Below are 26008 nucleotides of genomic sequence, written 5' to 3'. Positions count from 1 at the left end.
AATCTGAATATATAGTTTATGATGGAACATAAAGTGCATCAGGGAACTAGTAGTAGTCTTTAGTTTCCAGGATGCAATTAGTCATCTCATGTATATATGAAGAAAAACGAAGCCCTCAATCTAAGTTTTAACTTGTTATATGAAAGAGGGTAATTTATCATCAAGGCAATCTCTCTGAAGTAACTCTAGTCTTTATCCTATTGCCATGGGCATGTGCATTTATTTTGTGCATGTGCAGGTGGATAAAGGACAGAATATTCTTAAAAAAAACATTTAATGCTACAACTCGCATGATCCTGGTAATTGTGCTTGACCAGAAAATCTGTATTTTGCTCAATGGCACGACACAGTGGTTTATGCCATTATTGGAATGATTAAATCTAACTGGTTTTCCAGCATGCTTGACAGCTGCTTCTGCACATTCTATAGTGCAGCGTTATGGAGGACAAATTGGCACATAAACCAAGATGGATCTGGGGTTATTTGGAGAAATATATATCCGTATTTGGAGAAATATTAATGGGCTCAATTTTCCCCAATTATCTGGGCCGTTTTGTTGGCGTGCGTCGTTTTTTTTGGAGTAAATTAAAATCTCCAAGTTTCTCCAAAGTTTCTGCGCTAGCGCAATTCCCTTAGGTAGGATTTTTTTAGGCTACGATTTTTTTACCTCATTGCCACCTGCCACCCGTGCCAATTCTGGCCATTTAAGCAAGTTTGGCCAGCTCCGATTTACTCCAATTTTTCTCAGGACGGTGTATGTAACCACTCTGGAAAAACCTTCTGGGCAGTTAACAAAATCGGCGCAGGTAAGAGAATCAGCGCAGCAGATGCAGTTCCACGGCCCGGACAGCAGCAGAAACATAGAAAATAGGTGCAAGAGCAGGCCATTCGGCCCTTCGAGCCTGCACCGCCATTCAATATGATCATGGATGATCATGCACTTCAGTACCCCACTCCTGCTTTCTCTCCATACCCCCTGATCCCCTTAGCATTAAGGGCCATATCTAACTCCCTTTTGAATATATCCAAAGAACTGGACTCCACAACTTTCTGTGGTAGAGAATTCCACAGGTTCACCACTCTCTGGGTGAAAAAGTTGCTCCTCATCTAGGTCCAATATGGCTTACCCCTTATTCCTAGACTGTGACCCCTGGTTCTGGACTTCCCCAACATCGGGAACATTCTTCCTGCATCTAACCTGTTCAGTCCCGTCAGAATTTTATATGTTCCTATGAGATCCCCTCTCATTCTTCTAAATTCCAGTGAGTATTAGCCTAGCCGATCTAATCTTTCTTCATATGCCAGTCTTGCTGTCCAGGGAATTAGTCTGATGAACCTTCGCTGCACTCCCTCAATAGCAAGCACGTCCTTCGTCAGATTAGGAGACCAAAACTGCACACAGTACTCAAGGTGTGGTTCACCAAGGCCCTGTACAACTGCAGTAAGACCTCCGTGCTCCTATACTCAAATCCTCTCGCTATGAAGGCTAGCATGCCATTTGCTTTCTTTACTGCCTGCTGTACCTGCATGTCTACCTTCAGTGACTGATGTACCATGACACCCGGGTCTCTTTGCACCTCCCCTTTTACGAATCTGTCACCATTCAGATAATAATCTGCCTTCCTGTTTTTGCCACCAAATTGGATAACCTCACATTTATCCTCATTATACTGCATCTTTCATGCATTTGCCCACTCACCTAACCTGTCTAACTCACCCTGCAGCCTTTTAGTATCCACCTCACAGCTCACACTACCATCCAGCTTAGTGTCATCTGCAAACTTGGAGATATTACCTTCAATTCCTTTGTCTAAATCATTAATGTATATTGTAAATAGCTGGGGTCCCAGCACTGAACCTTGCGGCACCCCACTAGTCACTGCCTGCCATTCTGAAAAGGACCCGTTTATTCCCACTCTTTGCTTCCAGTCTGCCAACCAGTTCTCCATCCACGTCAATACATTACCCCCAATACAATGTGCCTTTTGAAAGTCCAAATACACCACATCCACTGGTTCTCCCTTATCCACTCTATTCGTTACATCATCAAAAAACTCTAGAAGATTTGTCAAGCATGATTTCCCTTTCATAAATCCATGCTGACTTAGACCGATCTTGTCACTGCTTTCCAAATGCTCTGCTATTACATCTTTAATAATTGATTCCAGCATTTTCCCCACCACTGATGTCAGGCTAACTGGTCTATAATTCCCTGTTTTCTCTCCCTCCTTTTTTAAAAAGTGGGGTTACATTAGCTACCCTCCAATCCATAGGTACTGATCCAGAGTCCATGGAATGTTGGAAAATGACCACCAATGCATCTACTATTTCTAAGGTCACTTCCTTAATTACTCTGGGATGCAGACCATCAGGCCCTGGGGATTTATCGGCCTTCAGTCCCATCAGTTTCCCTAACACCATTTCCTGACTAATAAGGATTTCCCTCAGTTCCTCCTTCCCGCTAGACCCTCGGTCCCCTAGTATTTTCGGGAGGTTATTCGTGTCTTCCTTAGTGAAGACAGAACCAAAGTATTTGTTCAATTGGTCTGCCATTTCCTTGTTCCCCATTATGAATTCACCTGATTCTGACTGCAAGGGGCCTACATTAGTCTTCACTAATCTTTTTATCTTTATATATCAATAGAAGCTTTTGCAGTCAGTTTTTATGTTCCCTGCAAGCTTACTCTCATACTCTATTTTCACCCTCCTAATTAGACCCTTAGTCCTCCTCTGCTGAGAGAGGGGGAGGGCGGGGGGAAGAGGAGAGAGGGGGGAGGCCTCTCGATCAGGGTTAGGAGCGGCACCGGGAGGGGAGGGAGGCCTTTTGGCCAGGGTTAGGAGCGGCATCGGGGGGAGGGGTGATAGACTTTTGGCATAAATTCTTTAATAATTTCATGCTGGTAAGCTGCTGCAAGGTGTTTGTGCAGGTTGCTGTGAGCTGGTCAGAATGTCGTGTATGTTTTACTTTCCAGCCTCAAGCCTGCAGTGTGCCCCTCGTTACCCTGGCAACCCAATCTTTTTGGCACAGATCTTGGGCTCCTCCCCCAAAACTAAAGGACAGGCAAAGTTGGATGATTTTTTTGGGTGTAATTAGGCCCCAAAAAAACGGGCGGAACTCTTCAAGTACATCAAAAAACGTTATTGGGGAAAATTGAACCCATAGAACTAATATTAAGAATGCTTTGGTTTAGGTTTCACAAATCTGTTCCCCTCTCACTCAAAGCACAGAATCACAAATTCAAAAATCTACGTTCTTGTTCCACTGAAATACAAAACTCGTTTAGTAAGAGATTTAATTTTTTAATTTCTTTCAAATAAAACACATTAAAGTTTGGCGGTAAAATGAAAGTAGTTTCATTTGTACTATTGTATTGAGATCCTTGTGTTATCACCTATTCTGATTTTAATGTGGTTACGCTCTCTACATAATTTTTTTTTAATGTTGTTTCAAAAGAATTGCCCTAAAAGGAGTTCCAGCACCCGATCAGCCAGGGAAGCTATTGAAGGATGAAAAAGTTGAAGCTGTTTTTCCTTCCTTTTTAGTTTTTTTTGAAAGAGTTCATTATTTTAATGAGTAATGCTGAAATGAAAAATAATAGAAATTGTGGATCACGCAGCTTTAATCGTACTTAATGACAGTACTTAATTCTGTAAGAGTGTCATCTACAGCTGTTTATAGTGTTATGCGAAACTAGGTAACAAGTATGAAACTGTTTCCATTACCCTAGCAACATGAATAAAGACAAAACAATCAAAATATCTTGCAGCTTTAACATGTCGGGACGAATTATGGGTCTAGTTTATGGACCTAGCTTAGGTTATCGTACATATTTTTCTTAATAAGAACCAACGGCAAGTCATATAATATAAAAACAGAAAATGGTGGAAATACTCAGGCAGCATTTGTGGAGAGAGAAACAGAGTTAATGTTTCGGATCGATGACCTTTAGTCAGAAGATATGCTACTTTATAAAAAGCATGTTAAACTGTTGCATTTTGGGATCTTTTTAAACCACCTTACCCTAGATTATTTCAGCTCTCTTTTCACTCTTATGGGTGAGCCCCAACTCCCCAAACCTTCAAGGATGTCTATCCCTACCTTGAGATCTTGGCAAGCTTTCAGTAACACACCCAGATAAACGAGCCGAAAACCCTGCTTAGTAATTTCATTTAGGCACTAGATTATCCCACTTTAGTATCACAGTAGACAAACAAATGTATTACGTAAGTGAATAATCCAAGAATGATATAATATAGTTATGCATTTATAGTAAGCATTTTTATCGAACTCCTTGATTAATCAAATTAATAAAAAATTGCAGAACTAAACTAATCTTTTGTAAATGGCTTTCAAATCTTTTCTTTTTCATGAATATCAATCTGTCATATCTTATCAAACAGACGCTGAATTGCTTTTCTGAGACGTTTAAGCTGTTCCCCTCATGAAATTATCTAACTGACAACTGCCCTTGCGAATAGAATAACTCCTTTTTATATCCAGAAAAGAGTTACTGGGACTTCCTAGATCCCTCAAATTCAAAAAAGTCTGTTGGTTCAGTTTGGATTCAATCAAGAAGTCTGCATATATAATTATCTGTGAGTCTCAAAACCCTGCTGCCAGGCAGAATATAACAAACTTTGCAACATTGTATCAGGATAAACTAAAATTCTGCTGTTAAACTCGCTAAGAACGTGACTTTTTTTTAAAGTGATAGAGACTATATAATTTTGTCACATATATCATGCAATGCCAAAGGTATTATTCTGCTGCTAAAGTGAGTCTGTGTTCCTTTAATACCAGAAACTCTAATTGTTGTTCAGAAAACTGCATTGAATTGATCCACAATCTTCCAACTCAGGAGCAAGAGCACTAACTGGGCCAAGCTTACACTGAGTCTCTGTCCATGTTGGGTGAATCCTACTATTACATTATTTCCCTCGAAGTCCTGTTTTCATGCACAAGTCTATATATTAAGATTTTCTTTTTGATATTGATTGTTGTCAACTCAAGCCCACTCAATCTGATATGCCTTGATAATTCTAAAAGATATTTAGGCCGAGATTTATTTGACAGAACTGGGGCTGACGTGAGCAGAAAATGGACCAGGAACTTGTTCTGTCAGGTCCCCACCTATTTTACAGTTATCCAAATTCCCACCAGAGATGACAGGAGATGCATCCGACCATATATGAATATGTCTTTTATAAAAATCAGATTATGTAAAAGAAGGCCACATTCTGCAGTTCTATAATTTGTTCCATGAAAAGGCAGAAAGCAAGTGATAACACTTTGTCCATAGCGTACATCATTGCTATGCTTAGCAGAAAGGAGATTTAAAGTTTAAAGGGCCAAAAGCCTATGCAATCGCTTGGAGACCAATTGTATATGCGTCAGAAGCTATTGAAGGGTTTCTGGTTGTCTTTAAAATACCATAATTCTGTTTTTACAATGAACCCTTTCATGGATTGTTCTTTGGAGGTCCAAAAAGTGAGATCCAAGAACAATGGGTGAGCCTCTTAGACTGAGATGGCTATACAAATGAGAAATGTATATATTTTTTTACGAGTCTCCCTTGAAATGCCTGTTCTAAATGGCTGTTGGATGCCCAGAATGGCACTCATGCACCCCGGCCAATTTATGAGAAGTATCCCCGATTTAAATGAAAACTTGGGACATACCGGGCCCTTTCAGGGTGCATGCTCAGTGAACAGGATGCTGAGAAGGCCTCCCCAAAGGCACCTGATGTGCATCAGTGCGATGTTAATCAAGCATTGCACTATCGACCCCATAGAGTTCACACTGTTAATGTGGGATCAGTTACGAGCTTGGCACTAAACAGTCAAGAATTGGATCATACCCACCAGAAAGCTACAAAGCCCATCCTCAGTGGATGGCCACGGATAAGGTGATGTTCCATCAGGAAGAGTTTGTTCATTAGGTTATCAGAAATGAGAACAGTAAAGATACACCACAAGACTGGATATCCCTCTACCCCAGTAACAAATTTATACAGAATGAAAGATAGAAACCCAAAGTTTTTTAATTGTATTAAATGTGGGCATTTGGTGAATTAACATAACTTGGCAACTTCAGGTAATAAGTTTGATTTGGAACTTATTTCTAGTTGTAACAGTCCATATTCTTTTAAAATCTGCCTTTATTACATCTGCGTTGAAGATTTCTAAACTGAATGCTGTGGAAAGTTGGCTTCAGCACTGATGACATTCTTGAGTTATTTTGTGACCTGTTACAGGTAAGGCTTTTGTGTGTAAGTGTACTACTCTGTTGGAGAATAAATCCATTCTCTTCCTATCTTTTATCACCTCACACTGTCCGTGAAATGTGACGGTTTCATATTAGTCCATGCCTCGCTACAGAGAATTGTTATCACAACCCATGAAAAAAACAGAGTTCTATCCTACGGATACCAAATTTGTCTTCCTGGTAAAAAGGGGTAGGAAGAATTATGTTCTCGTTAATAAATACAATAAACATAATATGAAGATGCGTGGAAAAGAAATTCTGTTTTTCATCTATTTTCTGTCGCTCTTACTAAAATTACTTTCAGCTGTGTGTTGTGCAGTTGGATGATTTAAATCATTGTTTTGGTAAGAGCAGCATATTACATAAATAACATAATCCTTTGATGTTAACAACGTATAGATCTCCAGTAATAAGAGAATGCAGATTCAAAATTCCCTATTAAAAATTGTTTAATGATTAATGCATTATTATTAGTATTTAATTTGTTCCAAAGTGCAAGATAAAATCATTTGCTTTTCCAAATTGATCAATTTGATAAGTAAACCAAACCAGTTTTTGTTTGCATAATGATTAATTGTAAGATTTCTTTATTTTCTCAGTCAGAAAATGTTCGTTGGGCCCAATCTGTCCAGTTCTTAGAAGCTCAGGAGAAGACACTGTGTGGAGATGTGTTGCTGACAGCTGCTTTTGTGTCATATGTTGGTTCCTTTACCAAAGGATACCGTCAAGAATTAGTAGAGGGCATGTGGCTTCCTTTCCTGAAATCACTGAAGGTACATAGAAACATAGAAACATAGAAAATAGGTGCAGGAGTGTTGTGGAAAAATATTTCCGAGACTATAATATATATAAAGAGAGGTTTATTAAATCGGAGACAAAGCTTTGAGAGAAGTGTTAAAGACCCCTGTCTTTGAACCATCTTCTCAAATTGGTATCTGCAGTGAAGTCCTTTTATCTTACAAATTACATCACTTTACAACACATGCTTTAGCACTACAAAGCTTTGACGTATCGAAGGCTAAGCTTTTGATATATAACCCATCCTGCATTGTGACAGGGCAGTATAAACAAGTGCAGGTTTTTGACACCGGTATAAACAAACATACCTAGCACTTAACTCTCCAGTGTTCATTATCTCACTTTCCAATCTCCATTAACTCAAGGCCAGCATGCCTTAAAGTCTAACTGTTTAAAGCATAATGCATCAGTATTGTCCCTTACAAAATTCATTTAAAGGGGAAAATAAAACAAATGTTTGGTCCCGTATACAATCAAATATATGTCCAAAAATCTGCTCCAACAATATTCCCCCTTTTGGCCCTGGAGGATGTTTACGAAATCCAGATGACCACAATGATAGTAGCATATATTCGTCCTTTGGGGTATGTTACTTCCCTGATGTTCCATATATCCACCTTGCCTGTAGCTCTAGGCTACCCTTCAAAGATAGTGGTCGGTGTCATTGTCGTCTGTTTCTTCATCCTTGGTGTCTTCAGGTATTTCCATCAGGTGTGCTTCTTCTTCGGCGATTACACTGGCTACTGGCATCAGTCGAGCCATCATAACTTTACAGCAGATATTAAAACACCCGATAATCAGACAGCAAGTAATTATTATTACAACCAGAATAATGACTTCATGCATAAGATAGGACCCCCAGGATTCCCCCTAACAGCCAGTCAAATCAGCCAGATCCTCCTGCTGTCGTGGATAACTTCTTTACCTCCCTTCTTATGTGATCAGCGAGGTTGGTTATGTTTTCTGAATTATCGGGAATGTAAGTGCAACATTCAGCTCCAATTAAGGCACATTGTGCGTATGGCTACCATTTCAGCCGTTATGCCCTCCATTGCTTCAGCAATGTCGTTAACTATCTGTTCCAGTACCCTCTCTAGATTACGTAATTCATCCATCATACGTCCTATCCCGAATGGGAGCATCATGACCCCAAATAGCCTCTCTACCGGGGTAAGATCTCGTCTTAGTCGACCTGGTGTCTGTACTTCTGCTAAAGTACGTACCCGTCTGACAAAAGGGACCACATATCCCAAATAACAGGACCCCCTCCAGTTCTGAGGCAACCAGGGGTAGGCCTTATGCCCGCACACAAAATAAGTGCCATTGTATGCTGTTAGATTCGATCCCAATCTCTCTCTCAGCCCCCGTCGCCACCTAATCTTAGGGTCCCAGTCCTGGCTACGTGTCTGATTCTTCAAACCCTCTATTTCAAAGAACCCCTGGTTTGTTGTTTCGCTGGCTATTATGTTCCACCTGGCGAGGTTAAAGTATCCTGCTACAAAACCTGTTTCCTTACCGGTCAGGTTTCTAGTGAAACAAATGTCAGCGGTGGGCCTTCCAACTCCTGAGGTGTTGGTCAAAACCAGGAATGGGGACCTATTGTATTCCGGCTGGTACCATCCGTCAATGCATCCAAAAGGTAACCCCCCCGATCTCCACGTTTCTTTATCCCCACTCTGGTTCCAAGTATCATTTACTTCCCCTGTACCGTTTTGTCGCGTTACCCACTCTGCTACTTCCGAGATGTTAAGGGAGATGTACAAAAAGGTATTTACATGTAACTCTCGTTTCGGTCTAGCTAGCAGGCCGGACCTAACACGAACTATGATAATCGCACCGATCGCAATATATAGTTTCATCTTATTACTCTAGAATTAACAAATAGTCAAGGCAAAATGGCCGTATGGCTTGCTTGAAGAATCTCTCGCTGTCAATCTGTAAATAGACAAACAACAACAACTAATACGTGTGCTAAACGGCTGGTTCAAAAACCTTAAGCTGGGTCCAATGCTTCCATTGTCCGTTCCCTTTAACATCGATGCAGGCACAAGTGTCCTTGCTGATTATAATCTCATACAGTCCTTTTTGGGGCAAACCCCGGTTTTCCCGGGAGGATCCTTACCATAACGCGACTTCCCGCCAACGGGACTTCAGGGAGCTTGGTAAGCTCTGCTTCCGCGTCTCTTTCTTCCTGATTGTCCCTAACTAATTTACGCATCCCTTTTAATTGAGTACTTAGTTCCAAAACATACCGTTTTATTTTGTCTTTTAATGGGCCTACATCGGCCCCTCCTGTTATGATGTTCTCTGGTAATTAGTTCATAAGGAGTTAATCCGGTTGTCCGGTTTGTTGTGGCTCTTAACTTCATCAATATAATGGGTAATACTTCTGTCCACGTTTTTCCTGACGTTTGCATGGCCTTTGCCAGGGCGTTCTTAAGGGTACGGTTCATGCGCTCTACGATCCCAGAACTCTGCGGGTGGTAGGGGATGTGGAATTTTTGTTTTATGCCCATCAACTGGCATATTGTTTTTACAATTTTTTTCCATGAAGTGGGTGCCTTGGTCGGAATCTATTTGAAGAGGCACTCCCCATCGGGGAACCACCTGCTTGGTCAATATCCTTGCCACTGTTGAGGCAGTGCAATCACGTGTGGGGAAAGCTTCCACCCACCGGGTAAACTGATCTATAATCACTAGGCAATATCTTTTTCCATGGGATGGGGGCAAAGGACCTGTGAAATCAATTTGTACATGTTCCCATGGCCCCCGTGGACGGGGCTGGTGTCCCATTTTAATTTTAATGGGCCTGCCTGGATTATATCTCTCCCCATCCCTTTCCACCACCAATCTCTTCCAAGACTCCTGAATGAGACAGGCCATGATGCAACTCCAATAATGTATTCTGTATGCGTTCAGCCGCCATTACCTTGTCGTTTCGTCTCCAAACGTTATCCTTCCCTTGCGTTGCGCCCTGCTTTGTCCACATACCTATTTCTTCCTCAGAAGTGTCCTGGTGTAGTTTCTCAATACTTATCTGTTCGTCACGGGCCCCAGCGGCACTGACTTAATTTTAATAATTTAAAATCATTATCAATGGAGAGTGTTTTTTTTTACCTCTTCAAATTCTTTTTTTTTTCAATCGCAAACACCCCTTCTCCCCCATGCTGCCATATAATCGTGTACTATCCCGAATGCATATCTACTGTCCGTATAGATATTAACAATCATATTTTCCGATAATTCCAGTGCCCGGGTGAGGGCTACCAGTTCTGCCACTTGAGCTGACGACCCCCCATTAATTCGCCCTGATTCAACTGTCTCTAGATCCTGGTTAACTACGGCCCATCCGGTACGAGGTAGTCCCTCTACGTATTTTCGTGAGCCGTCCACAAACAAGGTTTGTTCTGCGGTTTGAAGGGGGGCGTCTTTTATTCTATCCTCTTCCATATCCTCACAAACCTCTTCACAAAAGTGGGGTTCCCCCTCACCTATCATACCTTCTGCGGGGTTGTTTCCTACATCCCTAATTATGGTTACCGCTTTGTTGGGTGGTAAGAGGACTGCTTCCCACTTTGCCCATCTCATATTAGATACGGTTCTCAGTTTTCCTGTGTTTAACATTTCTACCAATGTGTGTTTAGTGTGGAGAATGATGTTTCCAGTCATCACCACAGGCTCGCTTAATTTTTACCACCCAAGCTGCACAATCTAGCGCGGCTATACATCTGGATAACCCAGTCACCACCGAGCTTTCGGTGGTAGAGTAATAGGCTATAGATCTCCTTTTATCAGGGATAAAGTTCCGGCTGTAATTAAAGTGGCCCAGTACCTTCCTCACCCACCTTACCATTACTGGTCTAGGCATGTCCTTGACAGCCTTTTTCCTATCCGAGGGCATTTCTTTCAGCCCCTTGAGAGGCAGTACCCTAGGTACAGGACCTGGGATTTCCCTACCTGGGCCTTTTTGGGGAGTTAGTGGTGCTAACTGTTTCTTTTAAGATACCCTTTTCCACTAGCCCTTTTACTATTTCTACAACCGCTGTTCTAGCTTCAGGTCTTATAGGGTATTGTGGCAAGTCCCCCTTTTCTGCCCTCCTCCTGTTCCCGTGGCAGAGACCTTTTCCTGCTTTATCTTTTTCTTTTCTAAACTGCTAAAGCTTACTGTTTTAGCCTTTTTCAAATGTCCCTTTTACACCTTCACAGATAGCTCACCACTCGCCCAGGAGTTTGACCTAATCCTGAAGGTATTTCAAAATGTAAAACTTTTTTTTTTACTGAGCTAGAAGCTTTCGTGTCAAGGTTTTACACAAAGGAAAATGGGACTAAATTTATGTCTTTCAACCCAATTGCATGTTTTCTTTCGACAAGTAAGTGAGCGTGTCAAATTCTTTTTTTTTTTTACTACCGGGACCATGTATTTTTATCTTTTACTCAACAAACCTATCCTTTGCGCATTTTCTAGCTCCGTAACTTATCATCCGAATATATCCACACCTTCATTTCTAACTTAAAATGTAATACCATAAGGTTCACAGTTTCTTAAACTTCCCACATACAGGACAACACTATGAAGGGTTAAAAAAAAACATTTCACTCTGTTTGGAAAGAGTGGGTGGAGCTAAAACAGGCAGACAACTCCACACCTTCTTAAAACAGGCTTTCATTCATTCCACAGTCAAAATTACTCGAGTACTCTCGTCATTCAAAATAGACACTCAAAAGTCTCTCTTCATTCAACAAAGCTTATGCCTGGATCCATATGTCAGTTAAGATAGTCACTATCAGCTTTTTTTATGGCATTACGTAATTACGCAAGTTACAATTAATGATAGGAATTAATTAATGACCCGGGCAGCCCACGTTTTACATTCCCTTCCTTACCTTCCATGTTCGCCAGTCTCGGACGTTTCCCTTTGTTTCTGTAATACTCACGGCCACGACTACTCTGTGGAGACCCTTTGTCTTCGCAACAAAGCTAGCGTGTTTCCTTACCACTGGAGTTTCGGCTCTAGGTTGGATCGATCAGTTCCCTTCCGCACCGACCTTATTTACTAAAGGGACAACTCAAACTGGTTAGTCAGCCTCTTCCCGCTATCTGTTTACTCGTATCTTATACACTATCCCATCGTGCCCGTACACCTCTCTTTTCAGTCTCTAACACCAGATTCCAGATACTGTCTTAAGTGATCACGTCTGATCAGACAGTATCCTGCCGACTACGCCATTTTGTTGTGGAAAAATATTTCCGAGACTGTATAATATATATAAAGAGAGGTTTATTAAATTGGAGACAAAGCTTTGGGAGAAGTGTTAAAGACCCCTGTCTTTGAACCACCTTCTCAAATTGGTATCTGCAGTGAAGTCCTTTTATCTTACAAATTACGTCACTTTACAACACATGCTTTAGCACTACAAAGCTTTGACTTATCGAAGGCTAAGCTTTTGATATATAACCCATCCTACATTGTGACAGGGCAGTATAAACAAGTGCAGGCTTTTGACACCGGTATAAACAAACATACCAAGCACTTAACTCTCCAGTGTTCATTATCTCACTTTACAATCTCCATTAACTCAAGGCCAGTATGCCTTAAAGTCTAACTGTTTAAAGCATAATGCATCAGTATTGTCCCTTACAAAATTAATTTAAAGGGGAAAATAAAACAAATGTTTGGTCCCGTATCCAATCAAATATATGTCCAAAAATCCGCTCCAACAAGGAGTAGGCCATTTGGCCCTTCAAGCCTGCACCACCATTCTATAAGATCATGGCTGATCATTCACCCCATTCATGCTTTCTCTCCATACCCCTTGATCCCTTTAGCTGTAAGGGCCACATCTAACTCCCTCTTGAATATATCGAATGAACTGGCATCAACAACACTCTGCGGTAGGGAATTCCACAGGTTAACAAACCTGAGTGAAGAGGTTTCTCCTCATCTCAGTCCTAAATGGCTTACCCCTTATCCTTAGTCGATGTCCCCTGGTTCTGGACTTCCCCAGCATCGGGAACATTCTTCCTGCATCTAACCTGTCCAGTCCCGTCAGAATTTTATATGTTTCTATGAGCTCCCCTCTCATCTTTCTAAACTCCAGTGAATACAGGCCCAGTCGATCCAGACTCTCCTCATATGTCAGTCCTGCCATCTCGGGAATCAGTCTGGGGAACATTCGCTGCACTCCCTCAATAGCAAGAACGTCCTTCCTCAGATTAGGAGACCAAAACTGTACTCAATATTCCAGGTGAGGCCTCACCAATGCCCTGTACAACTGCAGCAAGACCTCCCTGCTCCTATATTCAAATCCCCTAGCTATGAAGGCCAACATACCATTTGTCTTCACCGCCTGCTGTACCTGCATGCCAACTTTCAATGACTGATGTACCATGACACCCAGGTCTCGTTGCACCTCCCCTTTTCCTAATCTGCCGCCATTCAGATAATATTCTGCCTTCGTGTTTTTGCCACCAAAGTGGATAACCTCACATTTATCCACATTATACTGCATCTGCCATGCATTTGCCCACTCACCTAACCTGTCCAAGTCACCCTGCAGCCTCCTAACGTCCTCCTCACAGCTCACACCGCCACCCAGTTTAGTGTCATCTGCAAACTTGGAGATATTACACTCAATTTCTTCATCTAAATCATTAAAATGTATATGGTAAATAGCTGGGGTTCCAGCACTGAGCCCTCCACTAGTCACTGCTTGCCATTCTGAAAAGGACCCGTTTATCCCGACTCTCTGCTTCCTGTCTGTCAACCAGTTTTCTATCCATGTCAGTATATTACACCAATACCGTGTGCTTTAATTTTTCACACTAATCTCTTGTGTGGGACCTTGTCAAAAGCCTTTTGAAAGTCCAAATACACCACATCCACTGGTTCTCCCTTGTCCACTCTACCAGTTACATCCTCAAAAAATTCTAGAAGATTTCTCAAGCATGATTTCCCTTTCATAAATCCATGCTGACTTGGACCGATCCTGTCACTGCTTTCCAAATGCTCTGTTATTTCATCTTTAATAATTGATTCCAACATTTTCCGCACTACTGATGTCAGGCTAATCAGTCTATAATTACCCATTTTCTCTCTTCCTCCTTTCTTAAAAAGTGGTGTTCCATTAGCTACCCTCCAGTCCATAGCAACTGATCCAGAGTCGATAGACTGTTGGAAAATGATCACCAATGCATCCACTATTTCTAGGGCCACTTCCTTAAGTACTCTGGGATGCAGACTATCAGGCCCTAGGGAGTTATCGGCCTTCAATCCCATTAATTTCCTTAACACAATTTCCCGCCTAATAAGGATTTCCTTCAGTTCCTCCTTCTCACTAGACCCTCGATCTCCTAGTATTTCCGGAAGGTTATTTGTGTCTTCCTTCGTGAAGACAGAACCAAAGTATTTGTTCAACTGGTCTGCCATTTCTTTGTTCCCCATTATAAATTCACCTGAATCTGACTGTAAGGGAGCTACGTTTGTCTTCACTAATCTTTTTCTCTTCACATATCTATAGAAACTTTTGCAGTCAATTTTTATGTTCCCAGCAAGCTTCCTCTCATACTCTATTTTCCCCTCTTAATTAAACCCTTTGTCCTCCTCTGCTGAATTATAAAATTCTTTAAAGTTTGCTGCTTTTTTGGTCAATTTATATGCCTCTTCCTTGGATTTAACACTATCCTTAATTTCCCTTGTTAGCCACGGATGAGCCACCTTCCCGTTTTATTTTTACTCCAGACAGGGATGTCCAATTGTTGAAGTTCATCCATGTGATCTTTAAATGTTTGCCATTGCCTTTCCACCATCAATCCTTTAAGTGTCACTCGCCAGTCTATTCTAGCCAATTCACGTCTCATACCATCAAAGTTACCTTTCCTTAAGTTCAGGACCCTTATTTTTTTTGTTCCCTTATATTAGTTCTTAACTTCATTGTTATTTGGTTTATTGTTTCATACAATGATGTGAAATGGGCTCAGATATCATTGTCGTCACTGATGCTATTATTTACCATGGCAGCAAATTAATACATTTCAGATTTGAAATGCAGTAATAAGTGACAATTGTGTCACATGGAATGCATCATTTTCATGAAATTTGATTTTGTATTTAATATGGATGATGTCATGATTAAGAACATGTGGCTTTGAGAAAAAAGAACAATTCACTGTGAAGCCAGTGGCACAAGTTAGCAGTCCACTTATAAAAATATTTTGCATTTAAAATCTAATGGACCTGGAGTTGCAGTTGGAGGCTTCCCGTGAGCGAATACCACCAAACCGCAAGTGAAATCCGTACTTACCTGATGGCCCTGGACCTACGAAGACTCGCGCTCCTGGGCCTGCAGGCATATGCCTGCGTAAAGGCCCATGTATCCCAGTGGCAACGCGGTTCGCAAGCATCTCTGGGATCACGTGGGCCGGCCCAACCAATCAAAAAGGGGGATTCCCATTTTGCTCATGGGGATTCCATTTATGTACGGAATTCCCATAAGCATTATAGGAGTCACATAAAAAATACATTTTCACACAACCTAAATAAAAATAAATCATCACATGTTTAAAATTAATTAAAATACAATTTAATTAAACACTTAAAACAAAAATTTAATTGTTTGAAAAATAAATTTAAACATTTTAAAGGGGCCAAAAGTAAACTAAATTAATTTTAAAAGTTTTTGAATGTTTAAATGATTTTTGATAATGTTATTTTAATATTTAATTAAACCCTTACGCTGGTAAAAGAAGGCCTTATGCCTGCTTTACCCAGGCGTAAGAGTTTTGTGGGTATTCGCTGCACAGTCAACCCTGTGCCAGTGAATGTCCATTTCCTTCGGATTCGTATGATCTGTCATGCTGAAACTCGACAGATCGCAAGTTCCGGGTTTTCGTGCATGCGCATTGCATGCAGAAACCCGTAACTTGCGAGGCACTTACAACCGCGTACATCGTCGGCCCCAGAAAATACGGGCCAATATATTTCCTTGTAATTCTAGTCATTTTAATTTAAAATACTTATTTAAAATGCAATATAAAACAAATATATATAACTCACAGATTATACTCTGGATATCTTTATGTATCTTCTGTATTTGCATAAAATGTACAACACTTTATTATCCACGCATCCTGTTAGTGGAAGTCCCATTTAAACTGATCATCAAAGGGCATGAAAAGTAAGTTCTCAAAGATACTCAGGCATTTTTTGTGATATATTCTTATGACATCACTATCAAACACACAACACAAAATGGCTCTTACAGAAACTGTCATCGTGTGACTTTGTTACATGATACTTATATTGTATTTACATCAGTACTACAGTAATCCACTAAATGGAGCAGTAGTCCACCAGGGGGAGCTCTATTACATTTTTATTCTTTATTTCTGCTTTTTTGTTGATTATTTTTCTGGGGTGGGGGTTCTTTCTACTTTTGTTGATCCAAACATGCATAATTAATTTGGGCCCAATTTTCCCCAAGCCCGTTTTCTGGGGAATTGCCAGAGTTACACATGTTTTTCGAGGCCAGAAATGCGGCAGAAATAATTTGCCAAAGTTTCCCTGATGTATAATTCGAATTTGGCGCCACGCAGCGTGTCCAGTTACTTCTGGGGGGGGGGGGGGGGGGTGGAGCCTGCCGTCTGAGCCAAAAAACGATGCCGCATCTTCTGCGCATGTGTAAGGAAAAAAAGTTACGTTTCTGATGTCGTTGCAATGGACGCGCATGCTCAGTACAGCTCCGAGTTGGCAATTGGCCATTTTTAAAGAGCCAGTTGTATGTGTGAGAAGCAGTGCTGTGTGAGAGCATTGGAAAAATCGCAGCTGCAGCAGTACTAGATGCAACGCAGTGCAAGGACCAAGAATTTCTTACAGGAAGAAGTGGAGGCACTAGTTACTGTGATTGAGAACAGATGACAGGAGCTGGACACCAGCAGAGATCACATAAAAGTTCCACCCAAAGAAATGAAGAAACGCTGGAACCAAGTTGCAGAAGATTACTGCGCAATGGTGAACACCACGAGGTCTGGAGGCAGTGTAAAAAGAAATGGCAGGACTTGGTCAAATAGTTAGTGTAAGTAATATTTTCATTTATTCAATGCAGTTGCAATTGTAAATGTGACTATCTGTCTGTCCCACCCAGCAGAAAGACACCCTCTTTAAAAAGTTAGGTTTCCATCTTTGCAGAGGAAGGTGACACATAATAAAAGGGAAAGAACTCGAACAGGAGGAGGCCCGGCAAATCTGCACCCTCTGACACCCTTGGAAGAGAGGGTTGCTGCTTTGATGGGTCCTGCCTGGAGAAAAGCAACCACCACTGCACAAGCTGGGCCCACACTCGACGGAGAGGGTAAGTACTGCAAATTCATCGTGATCCTTCAAATCAGCCTGCTGCCTGGCCTGCGATGTGTGAGCCTATTCATGCCACCCAATTGCAGTCTTGTGACTTCTCCTCTCTTTCCCCCCCCCCCCCCCTTAACTAATTGCAGTCTTGTGACCTCTCCCCTTCTCTCCCACCCTCCACTCATTGCAGTCTTCAGAAGCCTTCCGATCGGCACCTCGCTCCCTGGGCTCGAAGCCTTCTGATCGGCACCTCGCTCTCTCTCTGCCCCCTCTTTCCCCCCCCCCCCCCACAACCCCCCACCTCTCCCCCCCCATGGCTTGAATTCTAGCTGAACCCCTGTGTCTGGGCACAGGGCCGATTCTGCCGGCCAAAGCTACGACCCTCCAGCCCTGCTTCAAGACGTTTGCTGGTGTTGTGTGAGTGAGTTTTAAAAAAAAATGAGAAAACTTCTGAAATCCAACAAATTTACATTTACTATGTTGACAGGTTAAAAAAAAGTTGAACTTTATTATTGATTTTGACAGTGTTCTTGACTTCCTCCAAAATCTTCGATTTAAAAACAATGGCGTCTTTCAGCGCCGGGTTCTCAATGTGCACTTGTTTTCTTAAGTGCCCAGAAGGTTTTTTGGGAGTGGCTAGATATGCCGACCTAGGAGGAAAAAATGTTGGCCAAACTGCGAAAAGTTATAAAAACCGGCGCAGACATGAGGGAACGTCCCCTATGACGTAAAATTAAACTGTCCTAGAAAAATCGTATCTAGGTCAGTTACACTGGTGCAGATCGCAGGGGGAAACTTGGAAGAAAATAAATACGGCAAAAAGAACGGCGCAAATGACTGGGGAAAATTGAGCCCTTTATGTTATTACAAAAGCAGTCAAAATCTAAATTGACCAAGGATCACTAGAAAGCCATCCATAAATAAAGACTTCAGCAGAACATAAATATTCTTAAAGAAGAAAGGATCTGTCAAGTAGCTTCTAGTATAAACTTACATTCCTGCTCAAGGAGCAACAGGCTGTTACAGATTCTCAACCTGTTTGACAATCAATGTTAAATTAATGAGGGGAGTTTCTTTTAACATATCATAGTAGTTAGAAGTTGAAAAGGTTAAAGATAAAAAAATAAATGAAGGTGCAGCAATGAAATCAGCCTCTACCAGAGTCAACTACTCACACTGATTATGTCACAAATCCATATTTTCAGGCCCTGGTGCACCTACCTGGCAATGAATGAGGATAACTGCCTCCACAGACTCTAGGTCAGCACGAAGACAGTTGTAGAGTTGTGCCACCCGCTGCAAGGAGACTTTCAGCCAAACTCCACCTTAGGGAAGGCACTGACAGTGACAGCCAAAGTCATCTATCTTCCTCAATCAATCTGTCTCCAATTCTATTGCAGGGATCATTTGTAGCATTATAAATCTGATGTATTAAATATGACTGCTGGGGTAGCACTTTCATGTTAACCCCACTGAATAGCAACAGGAGAATTACCTGACTGCCCAATTTCACTGCATACCTGCAGTTCACAGTTCAAAATGATCATTGTCAATGGTGTCAGTTTCTTGCTCTTCCCCTGACAGCACTGCCTCCTCCATATCCATCCCAGAAAATGTGTGTAGCTACAGTAAACATAATACAGGTGCAGCACCTAAAATCCAGAACCCTCGGGACCGAGGCCGTTCCGCACTTCATGTTTTTCCGGATTTTCGAATGTGTTTCTGATGTCCGAAGTCCAGAAATGCCCGAGCCCAGGATTACGGAACACCAGAGGCGCGTCCCGAGTCCGGAAATGCCTGGGCCCGGGTTCCGATATTTCCGTTTTTTGGACATCATTTTGTAGTTCTTCTCTTCGTAGGCCTTGTAGTCCTCACTTCTTCGCAACGCATGGTAAGCCTCCCTCTCTTGTTTTTGTACCTGTAAGTTTTGGAAGGTAGTCTGATGCCCTGTATACCTGTACCTGTACAAGCCAAAGGGGACTTGCGTGCGGAGTTTAGTTGGTTCTGGTCGAAGGGACTTGCGTGTGGACCCAGGAGCAGCGGTGCGGTGACTGTGAAGACCTGGCCTGGGACAAGTAGGATTGGAGTTTTTATTCTTGTAATTTTTGTTAGTTGGATTTCATTTTTTGACTTTTCCCTGGGCCCGGCTGGCGGCGGTAACAATTTGGCAAGGTGTCTGGATTCTGGAACACCTTGCAGATTCTGGACGACCCTGTCATGGATTGTCCTGGATTCCAGAACATTCTGGATTTTCGACGCTGCACCTGTACAGCAACAGTGGAGACAAGTTGGATATTATTTAGGATTTGATCAATTTATTTACAGCATTAGTAGTTACCTAATTTTGAAAGAGAGATGTACCTGCTGTAGGGAAAACCAGCATAATTTTTCTTATATTATAACTTGTGAGTTAATGAAAGGAGTCAGGACCATAAAAGTTTAAACACCAGAGGGAAAAATGTTTCTTTCATCTCTGGACTGCTTGACCTTCAGAGTTAGCTTGCTAGCTTCTGATGCTTTTCCAGACCAGTTAGTTTTTAAACTCTAGCCCTCACCAGCTCCCTACAGGTTTAACTTACTTTGCACACGTGACATCAAATTGGTTGAAGTCAAAGGCACAGATGATCAGAACACAGTTGCCATGGTATCCCTGTCATAATTTCTAATCAGAGTACTTTGTTGCTAGGGGATAATATAATGAATCCTTTAGATGCTATCCCAAAACTCTTCTGTCACAAAATCTGCTTTTGTTTCAGGTAGTACAGAAGCAGGGCACAGAAAACCAGTGAAGAGCACAGCCATAACCATAGGCTGCACAGTAGTGATGCTTCACGTTCCTGAGTTGCTAATTCCAGGCACTCAACTGTGGGGAGGCACTAAACAAAGATCAAGCATCTCCCCTCATAGGGGCCACAATTTTTTCTACCTTGGCGGGTTGAAGGCGGGAGATGGTGATGGTGGATGATGACCCCGCTCCTGCCCTGCTCCCGGTCAAAAAGGAGATTGTACCATTGAGGGCCTTGTTAGGCCTGCCCTGCGCATTTCCCGTCCAATTAATGGGAACGGGTCTGCTGAAATCACGGGATGATGTGATTCTTGCCGGTTTATTTAAAGGGGCTATGGCCCCATTTGCTGACAATTCATTTGTCTGCTGTGAGTTAGTGCAGGTAGAAACATAGAAACATAGAAAATAGGTGCAGGAGTAGGCCATTCGGCCCTTCTAGCCTGCACCGCCATTCAATGAGTTCATGGCTGAACATTCAACTTCATTACCCCATTCCTGCTTTCTCGCCATACCCCTTGATCCCCCTAGCAGCAAGGACCTCATCTAACTCCTTTTTGAATATATTTAGTGAATTGGCCTCAACAACTTTCTGTGGTAGAGAATTCCACAGGTTCACCACTCTCTGGGTGAAGAAGTTCCTCCGCATCTCGGTCCTAAATGGCTTACCCCTTATCCTTAGACTGTGACCCCTGGTTCTGGACTTCCCCAACATTGGGAACATTCTTCCTGCATCTAACCTGTCTAACCCCGTCAGAATTTTATATGTTTCTATGAGGTCCCCTCTCATTCTTCTGAACTCCAGTGAATACAAGCCCAGTTGATCCAGTCTTTCTTGATAGGTCAGTCCCGCCATCCCGGGAATCAGTCTGGTGAACCTTCGCTGCACTCCCTCAATAGCAAGAATGTCCTTCCTCAGGTTAGGAGACCAAAACTGTACACAATACTCCAGGTGTGGCCTCACCAATGCCCTGTACAACTGTAGCAACACCTCCCTGCCCCTGTACTCAAATCCCCTTGCTATGAAGGCCAACATGCCATTTGCTTTCTTAACCGCCTGCTGCACCTGCATGCCAACCTTCAATGACTGATGTACCATGACACCCAGGTCTCTTTGCACCTCCCCTTTTCCTAATCTGTCACCATTCAGATAATAGTCTGTCTCTCTGTTTTTACCACCAAAGTGGATAACCTCACATTTATCCACATTATACTTCATCTGCCATGCATTTGCCCACTCACCTAACCTATCCAAGTCGCTCTGCAGCCTCACAGCATCCTCCTCGCAGCTCACACTGCCACCCAACTTAGTGTCATCCGCAAATTTGGAGATACTACATTTAATCCCCTCATCTAAATCATTAATGTACAGTGTAAACAGCTGGGGCCCCAGCACAGAACCTTGCGGTACCCCACTAGTCACTGCCTGCCATTCTGAAAAGTACCCATTTACTCCTACTCTTTGCTTCCTGTCTGACAACCAGTTCTCAATCCATGTCAGTACACTACCCCCAATCCCATGTGCTCTAACTTTGCACATCAATCTCTTGTGTGGGACCTTGTCGAACGCCTTCTGAAAGTCCAAATATACCACATCAACTGGTTCTCCCTTATCCACTCTACTGGAAACATCCTCAAAAAATTCCAGAAGATTTGTCAAGCATGATTTCCCTTTCACAAATCCATGCTGACTTGGACCTATCATGTCACCTCTTTCCAAATGCACTGCTATGACATCCTTAATAATTGATTCCATCATTTTACCCACTACCGATGTCAGGCTGACCGGTCTATAATTCCCTGTTTTCTCTCTCCCTCCTTTTTTAAAAAGTGGGGTTACATTGGCTACCCTCCACTCCATAGGAACTGATCCAGAGTCAATGGAATGTTGGAAAATGACTGTCAACGCATCCACTATTTCCAAGGCCACCTCCTTAAGTACTCTGGGATGCAGTCCATCAGGCCCTGGGGATTTATCGGCCTTCAATCCCATCAATTTCCCCAACACAATTTCCCGGCTAATAAGGATTTCCCTCAGTTCCTCCTCCTTACTAGACCCCCCGACCCCTTTTATAACCGGAAGGTTGTTCGTGTCCTCCTTCGTGAATACCGAACCAAAGTACTTGTTCAATTGGTCCGCCATTTCTTTGTTCCCCGTTATGACTTCCCCTGATTCTGACTGCAGGGGACCTACGTTTGTCTTTACTAACCTTTTTCTCTTTACATATCTATAGAAACTTTTGCAATCCGTCTTAATGTTCCCTGCAAGCTTCTTCTCATACTCCATTTTCCCTGCCCTAATCAAACCCTTTGTCCTCCTCTGCTGAGTTCTAAATTTCTCCCAGTCCCCAGGTTCGCTGCTATTTCTGGCCAATTTGTATGCCACTTCCTTGGCTTTAATACTATCCCTGATTTCCCTTGATAGCCACGGTTGAGCCACCTTCCCTTTTTTATTTCTATGCCAGACAGGAATGTACAATTGTTGTAGTTCATCCATGCGGTCTCTAAATGTCTGCCATTGCCCATCCACAGTCAACCCCTTAAGTATCATTCGCCAATCCATCTCAGCCAATTCACGCCTCATACCTTCAAAGTTAGCCTTCTTTAAGTTCTGGACCATGGTCTCTGAATTAACTGTTTCATTCTCCATACTAATGCAGAATTCCACCATATTATGGTCACTCTTCCCCAAGGGGCCTCGCACAACGAGATTGCTAATTAATCCTTTCTCATTACATAACACCCAGTCTAAGATGGCCTCCCCCCTAGTTGGTTCCTCGACATATTGGTCTAAAAAACCATCCCTTATGCACTCCAGAAAATCCTCCTCCACCGTATTGCTTCCAGTTTGGTTAGCCCAATCTATGTGCATATTAAAGTCACCCATTATAACTGCTGCACCTTTATTGCACGCACCCCTAATTTCCTGTTTGATGCCCTCCCCAACATCACTACTACTGTTTGGAGGTCTGTACACAACTCCCACTAACGTTTTTTGCCCTTTGGTGTTCTGCAGCTCTACCCATATAGATTCCACATCATCCAAGCTAATGTCCTTCCTAACTATTGTCTTAATCTCCTCCTTAACCAGCAATGCTACCCCACCTCCTTTTCCTTTTATTCTATCCTTCCTGAATGTTGAATACCCCTGGATGTTGAGTTCCCAGCCCTGCTCATCCTGGAGCCACGTCTCCGTAATCCCAATCACAGGTGTGAGCTATGTAAGCAGCAAGACAAAAATCAACTCCACGCTTCACTGATGACCGCCTCCATCATCTTGTAGAGGGAGTGAGAGGATGTAGAGAGGTTCTGTTCCCTGCGGATGGCAGGAAGAGGCCGCCTCAACAGACAAAGGTAGCCCAGGAGATATCAGCTACATCAGTAGTGCCTCGTATTTGGGAACAGTACCACAAAAGGTTCAATGATCTTCTGAGATCTGGAAGAGTGAGTATAAAGCTACACTTACCTTGATGCTGCCATGCCTGTCATCAAATGCCCACCACTGTGCATTGCTAACCATGCTCCTGCACAACGTTAATCAGCCCAAGATCCCTTGGACCTTAATCCATCCCTTCCTCTCTATTGACATTTCAGGTCCCCCATCTTACTTTCCATCCCTCATACTCCGCCTCATCAGAATGCAAGGACAGCAAGTAACAGGACAAAAGGAGGCAACTTGGTATCACCAAGCCACTCCATCAAAGACTCCCAGCAAAGCTCTATCCCATTCCATAAACGATGCTCATTCCATCAGTCTCAATCAACCTCCTCTGCTTTCCCTCCTTGCAGGAAAAGATTGCGCACAGTAAGAGGGAGAGAATGGTAAGAGGCCCTCAATCGATGATTCATTTGATGAACACGGAGGAGGCAGCAATGGACAGAGCTGGAGTGATGGAGGTTCCAGAGGTGGAGGATGGAGAGAGGGGCTCAATAGAAGAAGCTGGTGTCAGAATTATTATTCATGCAGTTGTATGCCTTTCATCATTCATTCACATGGGGTGTGATGAGAACAGAGAAATGAATGGTCATGATGTGTATAATGATATGTGCCTGCACTTGACATTTATATAACTCATGTTTCTCTCCCATAGGTCCAACTGGAGCCCCTCCCCCCACTGACCAGGAGGAACAGCAAGAAGACTCCTCAGGGGAGCCTTCTGCCTATGAGGGGTGCAGCATCACCTCAGGCAGCGCAGATATGCACAACTTGGTGGATCCATCGCGACATAGAGTAGTGTTGTCAGCTGGTGTCTCACAGACCACAAATGAGCCACAACAGATGGTGGAGGCAGTGACAGCAGTGTAAATTCATCATCGGAGGGTGCAGGAGTCACCTAGCTCTGCTCGGCTGCATGCAGACTCTGAGCCTCAGGTGCCATCCAAGAAAAGGGCGATCCTGGAGCTACAGGAACAAGTGCAGGAGGCTCTGACTGGTTTTGCAACCATGGTGACTACGTGTGTGAAGAGAGTGGAGGAGTCCATCTCCAACATGAGCACCACCATGGCATACTCTATGGCAAATATAGCTTCCTCCATGGATAGGATGGCCACCTAAATGGAGGAATCATATCATCAGTATAATGACAACATGGTTTCACTTCTGAATAGATGGACTTCTATGGAGGAGCGAAACCAGAGGTGCATAGACGTCCTTTCTAGGAGGGATATCCGTATAGACTTGGGTCCTAATGTCCGCATTGAAGTTCAGCAAGGTGCTCTCCAGCTCCTTGCTAGCAGGGAAGTGTGGGTGGCCTAATGAGAGGGCTGATGGTGGGAAGGAACACAGAAGTAGGAGCTCCTCTCCAAACGTTCCAACTTCCACCCCCTCGGTCAGAACCCCAGATGCCTCCCTTGGACAGTGATGGCCGAGTCTGCCCCTGCACAGTTGCAGGAGAAGCAGACTTTGGCCGGGCCCTCACAACTCCAAAACCCAGAGGGCGACTTCCTATACCTCTGCTGAAGCCATAGGGGTGGCTCCATGTAGAACCACCTGGAAAAGGAAGATCCCACACAAGTAGTCACATGGGTATTCACTTGGGTATTTTTCTCATTGGCACTATGATGTTTGTACTTTATGCACCAATGTTATTAAATAATTTATTTACCACACTTTGCAGTAACAGACAAATGTGTTTGATGGAATAGCGGTGGCAGAGTGGTCAGTTAGGGCTGATTTGACATTCAGCCATGCTGGTAGGGATGCAGACAAGGGACTATTCAGTGTTTCTTTGGTTTATGATGTTGTTGTGGAGCCATGCCAACAGGGGAACACCTGTCTCAGCCAAACGTTTGACCTTCCCAAAGTTAGTTGAACCTGGCATGTATGAGGCATCCTTGGCGTTGCGGACAGCAAAATGGTCACATACCAGTCGTCTAGGAGGCGCCAGCTCCTCCAGTTGCTCATCATCATCGCTGGCAACATCATGGTTCTCCTCCTCCTCCTCTGAGGCTCTGTGCCATCATCCTCGTCGAATGTTAGTCCTCATAGCTGTGGGTTGTTGTGCAGGGCGCAGCAGACCACAACTATTCTAGAAACCCTTGCTGGTGCATACTGAAGATTTGTCCTCCAGATTTGTCCAGGCACCTGAACCCCATTTTAAGCAACCCTATAGTTTGCTCAATGGTAGTTCTTATGCTGATGAGGCTCTGATTATACCTTCCTGCAGCCTCGTTCGCTGGCCTCCTCAAGGGAGTCATCAGCCATGTCTTAAGGGGATAGCCCTTGTCCCCAAGCAGCCAACCTGAAAGACTGAGGGATGGTGCAGTGGTGCAGGATGTACGAATCATGGCAGCTGCCAGGGAACTTGGTGCATACATGCATAA

The 26008-nt window shown here is 43.0% G+C and overlaps 1 protein-coding gene across 3 annotated transcripts in view; it reads left to right on the top strand.

Annotated features, from left to right (window-relative positions):
• Positions 1–26008, top strand: part of LOC139264459 (dynein axonemal heavy chain 11-like) — a 679414-nt gene that overhangs the window by 515543 nt on the left and 137863 nt on the right. For 2 of the 3 annotated variants that reach the window (XM_070880970.1, XM_070880972.1), the window contains one exon: positions 6865–7038. In XM_070880970.1, coding sequence (XP_070737071.1) covers positions 6865–7038 — 174 coding nt within the window. Of the gene's footprint in view, positions 1–4847; positions 4912–6178; positions 6255–6864; positions 7039–26008 lie in introns of those variants that run through there. The other variant, XM_070880971.1, reaches the window with a different exon arrangement.

This window comes from Pristiophorus japonicus, chromosome 5, assembly GCF_044704955.1.
Source record: "Pristiophorus japonicus isolate sPriJap1 chromosome 5, sPriJap1.hap1, whole genome shotgun sequence".
In the NCBI taxonomy this organism is placed as follows: Eukaryota; Metazoa; Chordata; class Chondrichthyes; family Pristiophoridae; genus Pristiophorus; species Pristiophorus japonicus.
This window is presented reverse-complemented; position numbering and strand designations above follow the sequence as displayed.